General features: G+C 43.3%; 1 protein-coding gene across 2 annotated transcripts in view; it reads left to right on the top strand.

Annotated features, from left to right (window-relative positions):
* The first annotated feature begins 1,058 nt into the window (after window positions 1-1,058).
* The window catches only part of PINX1 (PIN2 (TERF1) interacting telomerase inhibitor 1), a 61,027-nt gene continuing 44,693 nt past the window's right edge, over window positions 1,059-17,392 (top strand). For both annotated transcript variants that reach the window (XM_420036.8, XM_025149180.3), the window contains exons 1-6: window positions 1,059-1,096; window positions 4,791-4,900; window positions 7,670-7,762; window positions 8,662-8,740; window positions 12,228-12,320; window positions 15,263-15,339. In XM_420036.8, coding sequence (XP_420036.4) covers window positions 1,078-1,096; window positions 4,791-4,900; window positions 7,670-7,762; window positions 8,662-8,740; window positions 12,228-12,320; window positions 15,263-15,339 — 471 coding nt within the window. In that variant the 5' untranslated portion in view covers window positions 1,059-1,077. The remainder of the gene's footprint in view (window positions 1,097-4,790; window positions 4,901-7,669; window positions 7,763-8,661; window positions 8,741-12,227; window positions 12,321-15,262; window positions 15,340-17,392) is intronic.

The raw sequence follows: 17,392 nt of genomic DNA, 5'->3' as shown, positions 1-17,392 counted from the left end.
AGAAAAAATGAGATAAGTTAAGGCACTGAATGAGATATAAACAGCAGGGGCATAACTTTAACCCAGCAGGTGTAAGAGAAAGACCAAAGGCAAGGCTAATCCCCTATGCAGCAAAGAGGGAACTCAGAAGGTGATTCATCCACTCAGTCTTCACTACATTGATTAGATGCAATCAAGTGGCTAACGCAATTAACAAGAGAGGCAAAAGGAAAAGATCTCTGTCTCGGGTAGTGAAGGATTGGAAAGCATTTATTTGTTTTCCCATCAGTCAAGCCTGACAAACATGACCTGAGACTACTTAGAGAACTGATAGAAAAGTCTGGTGAGAGCACACGCTGTGAGAATTTCTGAAGGCTCAATGTGGGCCTAGAAAACTATCATAGGATTACCTTGATACCCCTTTCTACAGGAGGAACTGGGGCAGACACTTTAATAGGATGAGACATAGGGGCTTTAAGTTGTGTCTTGGGGGTTCCGTTGGGATATTAGGAACAATTTCTTCTCCAAACGAGCAGTGCTGCAGTGGCACAGCTGCCCAGGGAGGTGGTGGGGTCACCGTCCACGGAGATCTTCCAGAACCAGGGAATGTGGCACTGAGGGACACGGGGCTGCATGGTGGGCTGGGCTGGGGTTGGACCTGGGGATCTTTTCCAGAGTGAAAGGGATATGGAGGTTAGAGGACCTAAGGTGACATTCAGGTGCAAAACGCAGCCAGGGGTAGAGGCAGCAGCCTACCACTCCTGCTGATAGCTCTGAAGAACTCAACAGCCTTCTACGCGTCTTGTTTTGGGTGCTGCACTTCTAATAAGAAGCACAGAAGGACCAACCCCTCACACGGGGATGAGTGCAGGCGGCCATCGCTGCCGCCCCGCCGGCTGTCCGAGTCAGCGCCTGTCCGCGAGGAAACGCGGAAAAGCAGCTCGGGGACGAATTAAAGATATATGTTTGTATCTCCCACAGGATTTTAGAACGCTTTAAAAAATATAAAAATAAAAAATAAAAGGTGGCAAGTGGGGGATTGCATGGGAGGGGAAACGGTGTCTCGTCACACGCGCCGAGGAGAGGAAGGCCCCCAAGATGGCGATGCTGGCCGAGCGTGAGTGCGGCGGGGCGGGCGGGGATGCGGGGTGTTGGGCGGGCACGCTGTGTGGGGGGCAGGCAGGATTTGCTGAGCCTCGTTCAGCTTCTTGCTTCCAGAATCGAGGAGAACTTGTAGGCTCGAAAGGGGGTGTCCAGGAAGCAGCCCCACCGCTCTCTGCTCCCTATCCCCTTCTGTCTTCTGTGGGGATGTATGGCCACGGTGAGACCCCCTGAATCCCCCCCCCCCCAGCTCCGGGCCGAGCAGTCCCAAGAAGACTTCAAATGCTTTTACTGCCTTCTCTTCAAACAGACCACAGCCCAGAGCTGTGGGTGCCCCATCCCTGGAAGTGCTCAAGGCCATGGATGGGCCCTGGGCAGCCTGAGCTGGTGGGGGCACCCAGCCCATGGCAGGGATTGGGGCTGGATGGGCTTTAAGGTCCCTTCCAGCCCAATCATTCTATGAATCTATAATTCTATATCCTTAGGTGTTTTCAGTAAGTGTTGTGACACCCTTAACATGAAAGCAGAAGGCCCAATAAAAGATGCACTTGGTTATAATGAATGATCAGGGAAGTCTGTTTCCCACTGGAAAGTGCAGGTGTGAATGGAGGGAAATAAAGCTACACGTAGATATGTAGTTGTTGGGTTGTTTTAGATGTAAACTTTGTTGGTAAGTTTTTTCAAAAATTTAATTGGGTATTTAAGTGCTGGCACAGGTTGCCCAGAAAGGTGGTGGTGCCCCATCCCTGCAGACAGCCAAGGTCAGGCTGGATGGGCTCTGAGCACTGATGGAGCTGTGGGTGTCCCTGTTCAGTGCAGGGAGTGGGACAGACAGCCTTTAAGGGGCCCTTGCAACTCAAATGATTCAACGATTCCAGTTTCGGTAGTAATTCAGTAGTTAAGATCGCTTCTGTATGTGATGAATTCTTAAATCAGCTGCTGCAAAAAACAAATCTGCTTGCTGAGAGCCGCCTCTGTGGTGGTGTTTTTCATAGAATCACAGAATGGCCTGGGTTGAAAAAGACCACAATGATCATCTGGTTTCAACCCCCTGCTATGTGTAGGGTCGCCAACCACCAGACCAGGCTGCCCAGAGCCATGGCACCTTGAATGCCTCCGGGGATGGGGCATCCACGACCTCCTTGGGCAACCTGTTCCAGTGCGTCACCACCCTCTGCCTTGCCTCAGTTTAAAACCATTCTCCCTTGTCCTGTCACCACCAACCCATGTAAACAGTTTTTTCCCCCTCCTGTGGCTTGGATCAGAGCTGCTAGGGAACTTTCAGAAATGGTTTTTAATGCTCTTGGCATAGAATTAGTCTTGGCAGAAGGGTTTATTAACTGATAAGAGCCAGGTATCTGAGCAAAGTATCTGAAGAAATGTCACATTTCTCCACTGGATGGTGCTGCTCACCCACAATTGCAATACCATCTCAAGCATCACTCAGAGCAGCTCGGGACATCTGTGCTAAATTCTGAATTTTCTGGCTGGAAGCTATTAGATTGTTTCCTTCCATGCTCTTAAAAGTAATTGGTGAACAAACATTGCTGTTATAATCTGATGGTTGCTGTGTGTGGCACGTAGGCGGTCCTGGCTTTCTTAAATATATTTTGAAGATGTAGGAAAGTACAGGAAGCTGCTTACATATAGCTTACCATATATGAAAATGAGCATGTTGACCTGGCAGAATTGTGAGGATTAACCCCAGCTACGGGGTTAGAAATTCACAGATTGAAATTGCTGAGAAAAGAAGGACCTGGTGAGCATTGCCAGCTTGAGAAATCTCAGTCTTAGGTGCTACTGGGTTTTGTTGCCAGGGTCCTCCTGGGAGTAAAACATCTTAGGGTTTCTCTGCAAAGGGATATTCAGGAGAATTAATAGATATGAATATTTAAAGTGGATTAGATGAACTGCATCAAACAGTTCAGTTTGAAATTTAGTTTAAATTCATGCATTCTGTTGACATGGATTACTTCTGCTGTGCAGACAAGTCCTGAGATACACATAGTGACTTTATAACAGTAAGGACTGCATTGAATTTAATGTTCTGGGTTTTGCAGAGTCACCACCTGGGAACCGAGTTATGGACAGCATGACAGGAGATGAGCAGGCTGAAAATGTTACCGCTAGATTTAAGAAAAAAACGATGTTCTTCCCCATAAATGAGTGGAAACTGGAGTCCTTAATGTGCATCTTGGATGAGGGAAGATGACAGAACATGTTAATTGTCCCAGATTCCTAACTCGGTGTTTCAAACACAGCAGCACATGAGCAAACTCTGCCTGAGGGAACCAGAATATTTGGCCTCAGAAGCACAGCAGGAAACCTGGATTTGCTTGGGTCTGTTTAACATCACAGTTCTCAGTGGCACCTCTCTAGACAGAGCATGTATTGGATGGTTCTGGTCATTGTTTTCCCTTAGAGAAGTGAACTAATTGAGTGCTTTAGGATTCCTCTCACAGCACTAAGTCATTTAACACACCATAAAATCTTTTTATGAACTATTAGAGCTTTTATGAAATTCTTTATCAGACTGTTATTTTTTGTGGGTCTGACTTGCAGCACTTATTTGGAGCTTCAAAAGTATGTTAAAAAACACTGCCATCCTACATTCTACCAGCGTTAGTTCTGAACCAAGACCGGGCAGCCAACGAGTTGAATATACCTACAGTATTCTTTCCCTCTGGCCCAAATCCCAAGCATTGCATTTTAGGAAGAGATGATTTCCTGATTATGTTGAAAGTGCCACAGTGCACTTGGCTTCTTGCTGACTCTCAGTGGCCTTGGGTTAATTGGTCATTTTTGATCCACCGTTTCCCATCGTGTTTAATGAAGTTTGTAATCTTCCTGTCTCCCATTCTTCGCCTTGTTTATTTCTGTTCTCTTCCTGCAAGTGTTTAGGTGCATGCTTAGTGACTGGTTAACTGTGCTAACTTTTCTTCCTTGGTTTCAAAGAAGCTATTCCTGATGATACAGGCAAGCTCACGCACATGGGCCTGAGGGACTGTGGTTTCATTAGTGGTATACATAGGACAAAAGAGCCTTGATTCTAGGTTGCATCTCTTAACACCTGTGGTAGTTTCCGGTGACTTTTCAGTTTCTGAATAAGCCATTTTGCAGCAGATCAAAAAGCTGAAATCTCTCTAATTTGTGTTCTTTGGTTCAGTTTCTCCAGTCACTTCTGTTTGATTTTTCAACTTCGCTTTTGTTAATGATACCAAATCTTAAAACTCCTGGAGAAGATGAAGGATGGGCAATAGAAACTTGTCCAGTACTGGGAAAGCTAGCACTGAAGTCCCATTCTTTACTGTGAGGGTGGTGAGACACTGAACAGGTTGCCCAGTGAGGCTGTGGATGCCCCCTCCATGGAAGCATTCCAGGCCAGGCTGGATGGGGCTGTGAGCAACCTGGTCTAGAGGGAGGTGTCCCTGCCTACAGCAGGGGGTTGGAACTGGGTGATCTTAAGGGTCCCTCCCAGCCCAAACTATTCTATGATACGATGTTTTACATAGGCATTCTTTGTATTAAAAGCTTTCACTGGACTTTTTTTTCAGTGTCTCATTCCGTAAAATTAAATTCCAAAAATGTGATTGGTGTGGCACGGGTTCTGTTTCTTTGGATTGAAGGCTTTTCTTGAGTTGACTGAATACTTGGAACACTGTAGAAATGTAGATAGAGCCTGTTTGACTTTTTTTTCCTTTCTGTCTTAGCCCGTAGAAGACAGAAGTGGTCCGTGGATCCACGAAACAGTGCCTGGAGTAAAGATGAATCTAAATTTGGACAGAGGATGCTGGAAAAGATGGGCTGGTCCAAAGGAAAGGTATGATCAGGAGAGCTGTGTAGCTGAAGGGTTGTCTCTGTTGTTCCTGAACTAAAAGTGCTTTAAGAAAAGAAACAACAACAAAAAAAAAAGGGGGTAGAAGGCTACTGGGGTGATGCTGGTCCCAGTGTTTAAAACAGCTGTAGTGTTCTGGAGTACCAGGTGGATGTGGCTCTGGGCAGCCTGGTCTGTTGGTTGGTGACCCTGCCTATGGCAGGGGGGTTGAAACTTGATGATCATTGTGGTCCTTTTCAACCCAGGCCATTCTATGATTCTATGATTCTTACTTGATTTATTCTCATAAGCCTGCTAAGAACACAGAGAGTTTGAGCAATGATAGATTTCTGTAATTTCTTACAAAGATACTTGCTAGCTTGTGACTGTCTTTCTTTTCTCATAGAATCAGCTTTTCTCATAGAGTCATAGAATTACAGAATGGCTTGAGTTGGAAGGGACCTCAAGGATCATGAAGCTCCAACTCTCCTGCTACAGGCAGGGCCACAACCTCCACATCTAATACCAGACCAGGCTGCCCAGGGCCCCATCCAACCTGGCCTTGAACACCTCCAGGGATGATGGGGCATCCACAGCCTCTCTGAGCAGCTGTTCCAGCACCTCACCACTCTCAGAGGAGAGAACTTCCCCCTGACATCCAACCTAAATCTTCCCTCCTTCAACTTAAAACCATTTCCCCTTGCCCTGCTATTATCTACTCTTGTAAAGAGTTCTCTCCTGTCTTTGACAAGATAATGTTAAATCAAATGATGTTTAGAGAAAGCTTGAAGTTGCTTTCATGCCCTCAGTTCTCTCCCTGGCTGTTTCTACTGGTGAAAGAAAGAACAGGATCTGCTGTAGTCTTTCATCTGTTTTTAAAGGCTACTTCTGATCTTTGTACAAAATGCAATGTTACATGAGCTGTATTCCCTCCCAGATCCAGCACGTACCTGTGGTGTGAGGTGACTGGTTGTTGGTGCTAAGAATAATCTCCAGGTCAGCGTAGACAGCTGCAGATATTTCTACTGCCACTTAAAAGCAGTTTAACTTCCACAGAGGTGCCTCAGCAAAGCTGAGATTTGGGCCTGTGTATCAAGCATATTTAGTGAAACAAACACATAGAACCTCTCCCACACTATTTATTTAATTCTTCTCCTAGATCTCCTCTGCTCCCTTTTTAAATGAACAAAATTAGGGCTGTCCTCAATTCTGTGAATGTATTAAAACTTAAGAGTGAGGAAAAATAAGGCTATCCTTAGATTTCTCAATTTAGCCTACTGCTGTTGCCTCAGTTGGCCGCATAGTCGACATAGTATAGATTTGGCTTCTGCCTGCCTTTAATTTCACAGATTATGAGCAGTGATACTTGATTCAAAGGCTGCTGAAGTCAAGGAACTGGCATTGTTTTCATGAGGCATTAGAATGAATTGTTAGCAAAGTGGGGGACTGAGCACTGTTATGTCAGGTTGTATGCATGGCTGTTTTGTATGTGTAAGACTAAAATAGGTATACGAACCAGAGTAGAAAGAGTACTGATTGTTATTCAGTCTGCCAGTTCCTCTCAACATAGTTAATGCCTTTACTGATATGAGCACGTTGTGTCAGGGTGTGGAAGGAAGGCCTTGTGGTGTTCTCTGTCATTCCCCCCCCATCTTCTTGACAATAAGTTTCCTGCATGAGCTACTAAATCTTCTTCTACAACAGTTATAGTTGTACTGGAGGGATTTATGACCCTGTTCTGCTACGAACTCAGACAAATGGAGCCATAGCTTGATATGGTAAGGGCTAAAAGCCCATCTGTGCTCTGAAATTAAGCTGATTATGTTAGTCCTGTTATTAGTTGTATTGGAATTGGGTCAGGATGAGAGCTATAGCCAGGTGATCTGCTTGTTTCCATAATTTTTTGTTAGGGTAAATCTTCCACCCCACTGATGAAAAAAAGAAGGCTGCAGGATCTGTGATAGCAGCAGCCTTATTCATACATTCCTCTTTGCTTTACATACTGCATAGGCACAGGCTTTATCCACAGGACTTCATTCCACCACTCCATCAGACCCATACATACATATTTGTTATAGCCTGATGGGAGAAAAGCAGATAGCAGGAATAATGTTCAAAACAAAATGCCCTGTCTTTTTTTTTTCCTGGTTGTACAATGAAGAAAGATAATACTGGATCTGGAGATTGTTTCTCAGCTTGGAATGCTTGCTTTTAATTAGGATAGACAAAACCAACATTTGTTTGCCCCACTATCTTCACCAAATTATGAGTATAAATAAGATGGAAAAAGTTCCTAATGACCTGCTAGCTCCAGTCTGATCATTCCACTTCCCCTCACCCACTTTAATGTAAATTAATTTGGCTTCTTAAGTTCCATGAGGCGTCTGTCTTGTAGCTGTTACACAACTGCCTTCGCAATGGCGGAGGTGGTTTTGATGAGAGGCATGTTCTTTTTATGTAGTGTCTTGTTTTAAAATTGTAAACACTTTGGACTTGCCTAGGAATGTCAGGTGGCTTCCTGATTAATCACCTACTGCTTAATGATGTTATTTTAGTGTTTATGGTATTTTGCTGGAGGCCTAAGTAGTAAATTAAAAATACTTAATATCTCATGTATGCTAATGCCTGTGAATGAATTCAGTTGCAGGCAAGCAAATAAATAGTAACTTGTGGTTTCTTGCTATATTTCATTGCAAAATGTCTTCAGTACAGCAGCTCTAGTTGCTTAGTCACTGCTGGAAAACCCTTATGTTTTTACTCTTCAATCCTCATTAGGGTCTTGGAGCTCAGGAGCAAGGAAATACAGAGCATATCAAGGTTCAAGTGAAAAACAACATGCTGGGGTTAGGAGCATCCATCAAGTACGAGGTGAGTGCTAAACCCAGGTAAGGAGATGTGGCTTCCTTTTCAGGTAAGGCACGATTTTTGTAATGGGGTGTTAGTGAAATCTGTTGTCACACCTAGTGGCAGCGTGCACCTGTATGAACTTCTCTGCGGAGACTCTTAACCTGGAATTTAGTTAGGCTCTGTTCAGTGGTTGGGAATAAATGTCTATTTGGGAAAGTTACGGTGAATTCTCAGAGCTGTTCAGAGAGTTTTTATTCTAAATCATTGGAACAGGTTGCCCAAGGAGGTTGTGGATGCCCCATCCCTGGAGGCATTCAAGGCCAGGCTGGATGTGGCTCTGGGCAGCCTGGTCTGGTGGTTGGTGACCCTGGACAAAGCAGGGGGGTTGAAACCAGATGATCATTGTGGTCCTTTTCAACCCAGGCCATTCTATGATTCTATGAAATACTTGCTTCCTCCACGTATCTTCTACCTAGCTTAGTTTTATGTTTTCTTTCCCTCTTCCTGATGCAGTCACCTTGCTGACTGGAGTTCAGGTATATGTAGGGAGAACAGAATGTGCTTTTAAAGGTGCTTGTCTCAGAATCAACAACTTAAGGAACTGCTGGAAAATCACACTAGTGTTTCCTGCCTACTTTTGAAAACATCTCACGCAGTCTGGGACATGCAGAGCCAACAGCAGCTCAGCATTGTTTAAAAGCTTACAAACACAACCCTTATCAGTTCTGCACTTTTGAGTAACTATAGCAAGCTGTTGTTAGTATTTGCCTCCTGTGGAGCTTCAGGGGGTCCCTCCCACCAAGAATCCAGTATATGTAATTAAGTTACTTCTTGGAGAGCATTGTTTTTTACCTGCTTTAGCGAAACTTCTGTTCCATATGAAAACTGTTGCTTTGTATTTGTGTGGGTGATATTTACAGGACAGCTGGATTGCTCATCAGGATGACTTCAACCAGCTCCTAGCTGAACTGAATGATTGCCATGGACAGGGTGAAACAGGTAGGTTCATGCTTTGCTCAGTCAGATGCTGGAAGCTTAGTAGAGTTTCCATTATCTGTCTTACAAAGGTAGCTGAGGCCCAATCCTTTGGGCTACTAATAGTATCCATTCTGAGGCACAAAGTTTCTCCTCCTTCTCTCCCCAAATCAATGGGAATTGAAGGACATGCTGCTATCCATGGCCGTGCTCAGCTTTGGATGTGTAGATCTCGGTGGATTGGTTTAACCTCAGTTAAAGGCTTTTTGATGGGGAAAGAAAGCACAAAACGTGGGTATTTTACCCAAGGCTACAATATGGAGGAACCTTTTGTTGGGATGCACTCCACCAGCCCTTGTTTCTTTGTAAAGCAACCAGAGCCAGAAGGTTCACAGTAGAATCATCCACCACTGCAGTGTCTTCCTTTTGCTAATTAACTGTCACATCTGGCTTCCATGCTCTGGTAGTTTCTTAAATACCTAGTTTTCCTGTCTTCAAAGAGCTGCTTCTCAGCTTTTAACTCAGTTATGCATTTCTGTTTTGAGTGTCATAAAATGTGATTTTTGTAGCCTTAATATAGAGCAAACAAATGGGAAAACTACATAACTTTCCCCAAAGGGTTATTTAGCAAGTTGTTTTTAATTTTGAAAAGCTTTGTGCAGTTAGACCTTGGCTTCTAGAAATGAAGTAATGCGAAGCTGGCAGGTGTGAGCTTACAGAAGGAATTCAGGCAGCTGTCTTATCTCTCCTTTGGACCGGTCTATCTCAAACTCTGATCATACATCTAAGCAACTCTGTGAAGTGTTGTTAAACCAAGGGATTCTGTTTGGATGCAGCAGCCTGTCCACATGCTGCAAGCTTAATAGCATTTGTGAACAGAAGAGTTCTACAAGAGGAAAGGTAAGATCTACAAGAGGAAAGGTAAGATCAGGTAGATCCTGATCTACAAGAGCAGGAAGATCAGTTAAAAAGGCTTAAACTTGGTTTCTAATCCTTGAGAATGAAGGTGAAAACTCTGAACCTGATGCTCTAAAATTTTAATTGCTGTGTAAGTTATCCTTGTACACTGGTCTAAGGCCACACAGCACTAGCTGCTGTAGTGGAAGTCCTCAAGAGATTAGAACAGAGTCTCATAGGGAAATTCCAAAAAGTTCCTGTCTTCTTTTATATCTAAATCCTACCCAAGTTCCAACTTGAGCCGTGAGAAGATCATTTAGGTGTAACTGGTGGGAAACCTGCAAACTGATGAGCAGAGAGCTGAAATGACTTGCCTACGGACACAATGAGTCAGCAGAGAGACAGGTTCATTGAGCAAGGCTGTCTTGTTCCTAAATCTGTGCTGTATACTGTGGGTCATCTGTACCAATGCAAAATGGTCCCCAAACCATGTTTCTCCCTGATTTTACTGCTGTTTTTCCTTGGTCCTCTTGGACAAGAGATTTCAATCACTGAGCACAAACTTGGATGCAAGTTGAAAAGTCCTGGTCAGAGTCACATTTAGTGATTTGCAGACTGTAAACGTTGCTCAGAAACTTGTTTTTTTGGCAATCATTTCAGCTGGCAAAACTCATCCAGATAACTCTGCCCACAGCTGTGCTTCAGGATCAAATGTTACATTGCTGGCCATCATCCAGTTTCAAATTGCATTAAAAGTCAGCTGAAAACCTTCATTGTTCTTAAATAACTGGTGTAGTTGCCAGAGCTGGGTTGCAATTAGAGACTGGGAGGGAAGGGCCGTTTGGTGGTTAGTATGTCAACATTCAGATACCCTTTATCTACATAGTTTCAGCTTTCTTCTTTTTCTAACTGAGTGCCTAGTGAGGAAGGAGTTCTTAACCCAACAAAAGAGCCAGGAATTACTGAGTGATGATGACTGACCCCTTTCCCATCTGTAGAATAAGCATGCTGGCCATGTCTGTTGTGCTCTGGAATATTCATCCATATCAGATTTGCTCTAGAAATACCACGATTTTATTACTGTGACTGAATTGCATTAAAAAGCACACAAGGAGACATGGAGATGTACCTATTCCTCTGTAGTCAACGCCAGCATGTTTTAAAGCTCAGTAGTGGAATTCCTCCTGGAAGGCACAAGGTGGTGCTGCTGCCCCTTCTGCTGTAAGGGTGAAGTGCTGGAGGAAGCTCCTATGGAAATCCTTTGGTGCGTAATGTTCCTTTTAGTACAAGTGAATCAGAGAGCAGACTCAAAATGCCTCATCTATGGTCAGGATATCTTAATTGTCATACTTTCCCCATAGAGCGTTTTACTGAGTGTTTTCAAATTGACTGCAATTTCTGTCTAAAACTGAGTTTTCCAGTCTTTCCTTCTCTCATTAATGTTTATGTGTAAATTCAAGAATAGATCTGAGGTTGCTTTCTGGTAGTAAGCTCTCCCATTGCAAGCCATGGATTTCATTTTTAGGCCAATGAATCTATCATCAGGTGGCATTACTAAGCAAACCATGAAGTGTTGGAATTCCAGTGTCAGAAAAGCTTGGGCTGCAAAGCTGTCAGGGGTGGGATGGTATGAAAACAGTGACTCAACGTGACCCTCAGGGTATGGGTTGATTTCTCTACCCATCCCAATTGCCACTGGCAGAAAAAAAACCACCTCACCTTGAGTAGCCTTTTCTGTAGTGATGGGGCATGGAATCCTGCAGTGCCTATTTCCCTTCAGGACAGCACCAATAAAGAGGTTGTTACAGGATTGCAGCTTACCTCCTTCTGATGTAATTCTGTAAATTAACATGCTCTGTGGATACAAAGAGCGGGTCTGTAGCAGCAGAAACCTCTCAGGGTGCAGAAACTTTGTACTGTTAAATAGTTAGACTAATTCTTCACATGCTTTTGACCTGTGCCAGCCAACACTCTATCTTAAACAACTCCCAGTGGATTTGGAACTGACCCCAGAGACCATTCCCAGTGGGTAGTTTAGATGCAGCCCTCTTCTAAAAGCTAGTAGAATTAAATAATATACATGGCAGCTTTTGCTGGCCTTAGGGATGAAAAAGGTCTGCTGCTCTTTCATTTCCTTACATGGGAGTATCAGATAGGGCACATTAAGTAGGGTTGAAAAGCCAGTTTGGTACTATGTTTCTTTTTTTTGTGGGTCTGTGTCCATTTTTGTCCATTTTTGTCCATTTAGATTAAGTATTTTATTTATTCTAGTTTCTAAGGGCTTTCTCAGACTCTAGGACTGAAAATATTTTGTAACAAACGTCACAATTGACCCTGACCTGCTGGTCTCTTCTTACCACAGAAATGGTGTTAAATTAGGCTTTGCCTTTGATCTGCAATACCTGTATCTGCCTATGCAAATTTCACTAGATTGGAAATGGGAATGGAAGGGGATGTGGCAAAAAGTCATGCACTAACACGTCTCTGAGAGAGGTTACTGTGCTTCCTTCAGTGATAAGTTGTTTTGAAAGAGAAAGTTAAATACAGTGTTGTTTGAATTCGGTTGTTAATGTTTTTCTAGTAGGGTTTGAACCTGTATTTTTTTCTCTTTAAGAATCCTCAGTGACTAATCAGAAGAAGACATTTAATCTTGAGGAAAAATCAAAATCCTCTAAGAAGCGTGTCCATTATATGAAGTTTGCAAAAGGTAAGGGGAAATTTTATTTCTTAATCTGTAGCCAAGATTAGTAAAACACGTCCAACTGATCTCTTACCTTCTGTAGTCCATATACCACAAGTAGAATGATGGTTTAGAAATACCCCTTGCAGCAGCCTGCTTAAAGGTATAATACACTATTCCTCCATCTATTGGATGTTTCTAGATGGCTGTAGGGTGATACTGCTGAATAAATCAATTCCTATCTGTAGGAACCATCAGCTGACTAAGGAACAATGAATGTTCTCAGCTGTGTTTATGGGAGGAGGGCTGGACAGAGAGGCAAAGGTGGTGGCCAAGTAACTGCGTTATCTGTGCCGCGGTATCCTCTTCAATCTCCAGTAACCCGTGCTAAGAGATCATGTGGATAAGATCAGTGATCAGATTAAACCTGAACGCAGGAAGAGGAAAGCCCTCTTAGATCTATTATATACTTTATTGGGTAAATTAGGACAGCGATTGGAGGCCAGAAAATCTTGCATCAAAAGCCTGTGGGGTTTGGTAGCTTCTTTCTGTGTTAGAGTGATGACATGATTTCAGCCAAACTTGTCTTCTGCTCCTGGCCGCTGTTCAATCACTTGCTGTATTTCTCTGTTGGTAGTGTTCCCCTTTCACACACCCATGTGTATAGATGTGGTTCACTATATGACTAGGCTCTGTTTCCACTAATGGCTAATTTATTAAACTTAGAGCTCTGTATAATGTTTTTCTGTTAACAAATGCCTCTGCTAAAACAGGTAATTGACTTCTGAATGGAGGCCAAATTCTGATATTGGAAATTTGTTTTTGTGTTGAAAGAATTCAGCCTGGAAGTCAAGTGTTCTAACTTGACCCTGCCACTTTATGACATTAAACAATTAAAGTAGTTCAGGTCTTCAAGTACAGAGACCATGGCCTGCTTGAGGTAGTTGCAAAGAGGATTTATTTTGATTTGGATTTAACCTTTTGCTAAATATAGAAGAAAAAAAGAAGCATCTTTAGAGCCTGTAAAACACAGAGCAAAGCTTTTATATTAACAATAGCCCTTATTTGTTTGGCTGCAGTACTTAAATAAGGTAGGCCCCTGTTTGACTGTACCCTCTGTGGTCTAAAACAGGGAAATTCCTCCTTTTCAAGGTAAGAGGAGAAGATAATTGAAAAAGGCTAATGTTGTTGTGGCCCTTGTTGTTAGAGGCCAATCCTGCTTCCTTTCAGACTAAACAAGGCGAACTTACACAAAAGCAGGAGAAGGGAGCAGCAACCATCAAAAGTTCCTCGTGCTGTTCTGTAGCCTCGCTGCTGGAGGAGCATAGGCACTGCTCATAGTCCTAACTGCCACACTTGAATCTGGGAAATCTATGTTAATATGAGATTAAGAGAGTAATTTCAAGTGCTTTTCTAGTAGTTCATCCACTGTGATGCTGCAAAAGATGTGGACAGTCAGCTAAATAGGGTTTTTATTACAGAAGGCAAGGAGAGGAGCCGATGTGTTCCTAGTGCCCCTCCTCTCACTCTGTGCTTTCCTTCCATGCCTTCTTTGCCCCAGAATGTATGTCTGTTGTTCTAAGCTGTAAAGCTGGAAGCAGGCACCAGGCTCATCTGGCCTGCTTGGGTAAGGGCTTGAGTCAACTCTTTGAAAGGGCAGATGATAGCAGGACAAGGGGAAATGGTTTTAAGTTGAAGGAGGGAAGATTTAGGTTGGGTATCAGGGGGATCTTCTTTACCAAGAGAGTGGTGAGGTGCTGGAACAGCTGCTCAGAGAGGCTGTGGATGCCCCATCATCCCTGGAGGTGTTCAGGGCCAGGTTGGATGGGGCCCTGGGCAGCCTGGTCTGGTATTAAATGGGGAGGTTGGTGGCCCTGCCTGTGGTGGGGGGGGTTGGAGCTTCATGATCCTTGAGGTCCCTTCCAGCCCAAGGTATTCTGTGATTCTATGACATCTGGAGACTGCATGGTGGTCTCACATTTCACAAAGTTGTGTAATGCTTTCTCCCCTGTGTTGATGTGTCTGCTCACCCTCTATGGGCAGTTAAGGATTCTGAGAGGAGAAAACAGGTGGAATAGTCCAATTTTCTTTTGTTTGTTAAAGTTGTTTAGTTTTGTTTTGAGGTTGATGATTTTGGAATCTGACAATCAAGAGCAGTAAGGTAAGAGCCAAGCAGGCTCCTGTCTGTTGGCCTGTCTTAAACTTTTTCTGACTACTTATTTGATTAATAAGTTCCTGAGGCAAGCAGTGGACAACTGAATACAAAGGTTTCTGTACTGTGGGATCAGCCAAACTTTTGCTGGCATCTCAGAATATCACATCACAGCCCTCTGATCCAAGCCTGACACTCAGGTGGGAATAATGGGAATACTGAAATTCAAAGAAATCTTTATTTCACCCTTGAAATTATTTTAAGGTGGGATAATCTAGTGAGTTGCAGAGATGGAGGATTTGCTTTTCAGAAGCATCATCGTGAATCAAAGAAAAGCCACCACTGAGTAAAGGTGGGGTGTTTTTTTTCAGTATACGGGTGGAATCCCTTAATTCAGACAGAGATAGGAAATTCTTAGAGTCCCAGGATAGGCAATTTCAGCTTCTACTTTCTTGTGTGCAGGAAAATACAACTCTCCTTCCCCATTAGACTAGAACAGGCTGCTTCCCTCATCTTGCTATGCCAATTACACTGTGAGGTGGGAGAAAACAAGTTAATGTTACACGTTTTCCCACAGACTTTTGCTAGCAGCCTGTGATTGTCTCCTTACCAGCCTTTCCCCACCCACACATACACGTCCTGCAGTATGTGTGAGCCATGGGCAGCTTTCACTTAGTGTCTGTAACATACTACTCTTGGCTTTTGTACCTCCAAAAATAGTTTCTCTACGTCTGTAGGTTACATTTGGTTATCAAAATGTGACTATCATCACCAGATGAGGAGATTGTGCTTTATTTTTCCCCCTTACCCCTTCCAGGTAAGGATCTCTCGTTGCGCAGTGAGGATGACCTGTCCTGCATATTTGGGAAGCGACAGAAGAGTATGAAGACACAGGTAAACAAGAGGCTTTACCTTTCTTCCTTTGCTTATTTTTTAACGCAAGAATATATAATTGTCTTTCTGTTCATGAGATTACCACATGCTGATCAAAAGCAAGGGCTCCTGTGTAAGTGGAATCACTCTTGTTTCTTTGTGAAGGCTGCAGGTGGAGGGCTGTGCTCTGAACCATTAGAGGTTATGAATGTGTGTAAGAAATATTTGTGTGAATTGTGATGATGTAATGTCTTTACAATTAGTGAGAAGACTTCCCCAGCTTTCTTGTGATGAGATCAAGGTTTTTATTAGTATTTTTTTTCTTCTATTTATTAACATTTTGCACTTGCAGAGAATAGGCCTGCTGGAGCTGTGTATGAAAAACAGGCTTACAGTGGGATGCTACTGATGTGTCAAGAAGTGTTCTTTGGAAAAGATAACACCTGGAAAAGCATAGATGAGTACACTGTGAGGATCGCACTGTTGCTTCAGAGGTCTCTGAAGTCTCTTGCAGCTAGAGGGAAAGCTGGGACCTGGCAAATTAGAATGTCAGTTTCTGAAATACCCCCTTGCTCATTCTGCAGTACTCTTGAAAATTGTTCTGCAACTTCATTGTAACTTCTGTTCACAGAACCAACTTTAACTTATTATTGTCTTGTTACAAGCATTTTGGCACTTCAAGTTCATGAGAGCTGTTAGAGGTCTCAAATGCTGTAAGTAGGTATGCCCCAACAGAACCTTCTCAATTAACATTGCTGCTGATTGGATAAATATACCGTATTTCCATCGCAGTAAAATCACTATGAAATGAGAAAAACAGGGTTTTAGTGCAAATCAGTGGAAGAAGACAGTTGCTATGGCTAAGGCAGTAGCCACTCATATATTTTTCCAAGTAGTTTATTTTGTTTTCTCTTTATGCTCCACAACTTGTTGTTGTTGATGTTGAGCACATGCATTTATGGCAGCTTGTGAGGGGCGTGTAAGTTGGTGTTAACTCCTTGACCAATACAGTGGTATTACAGCCAGCAGGTGATGGCTACTGTTGTGCACATTTCCTTTTTAGCCTTGCTGAACACTAAGCTCATGTTTCAGGGTTCTGGCAAGAAGTCACAGACTGTTCCCTGTTGGGTGGCCAGATTTCCACGTGCAAATGTAGGCAGGAGGTAATATGATTTGAGGCTGCATTGTTGTCTTCTGGCTACCGTCTGCTGCTAAGCAGCCACAGGGAGAGCACAATTGCTTTTTTTTTTTTCCCTCCCTTCATGGGTCAGAGATCTGTGGAGTTTACACAGAACAAAAATGCGTTGCTCAGGCCCTCCAGCTCTGAGCAATTCCATTTCGTTGCACCCGTGAACTCTTTCTACCCTTTCCATCATGTTCTAGAGCCTGGTCCTTAAGGTGGCAGAAATGGAACTGCCCCATGAGGATGTGCAGTGCTGTTCCCTTTGTTTGTTTGCATTCTGTTCTTGAAATCCCTGTTCTCTGGGTATTGCCTAAATGTGGCAGGAGACAGCAGGAAAGTGCCGTCTCGTGGAAGCAAGTTGTTCCTATCTGTTCCTGTACAGAGATAATGTAGGGAGAGTTCTGGTGTCCATCAGAGCCCTGAGGTATGCCTTGAGGCTGTGGTAGGTTGTGGTTCTCTAAATTGCAGCCCCTGTGACAGCTGATAACAGCTGTACACTGCTGTCCTTGTTTGGAGTATATGAGGACAACTTGCATACTTCATAGATGCTAGAACTGCTACTCTCAGTAAATCCAATTATATGTTCCGTGCTGCATGTGCAACCGAGGTGATGTATAAAAAATTGGTCCTGTAGCATGAAAACATATCTCTAAGTCCTTTTCTAAGGTATTTAGATTCTTCCTCCCCCTAGAGATGTGGTTAGAGAAGCATTCAGTCCAAATCAAATGTGGAATGGATGATCTGTCCTGAGATCTCAACTCTTGACTTTCTGACCAAGATATAATTCTGCTTCCCAAATTTGTAGTTATTTCAAACTAAGATCAGGACTGCCTTGGGTTTGATTTCATGGAAGCATGCAAGAATTGCTTTTCATAGAATCACAGACTGGAG

The sequence above is a fragment of the Gallus gallus genome, chromosome 3 (genome assembly GCF_016699485.2).
Source record: "Gallus gallus isolate bGalGal1 chromosome 3, bGalGal1.mat.broiler.GRCg7b, whole genome shotgun sequence".
In the NCBI taxonomy this organism is placed as follows: Eukaryota; Metazoa; Chordata; class Aves; order Galliformes; family Phasianidae; genus Gallus; species Gallus gallus.
This window is presented reverse-complemented; position numbering and strand designations above follow the sequence as displayed.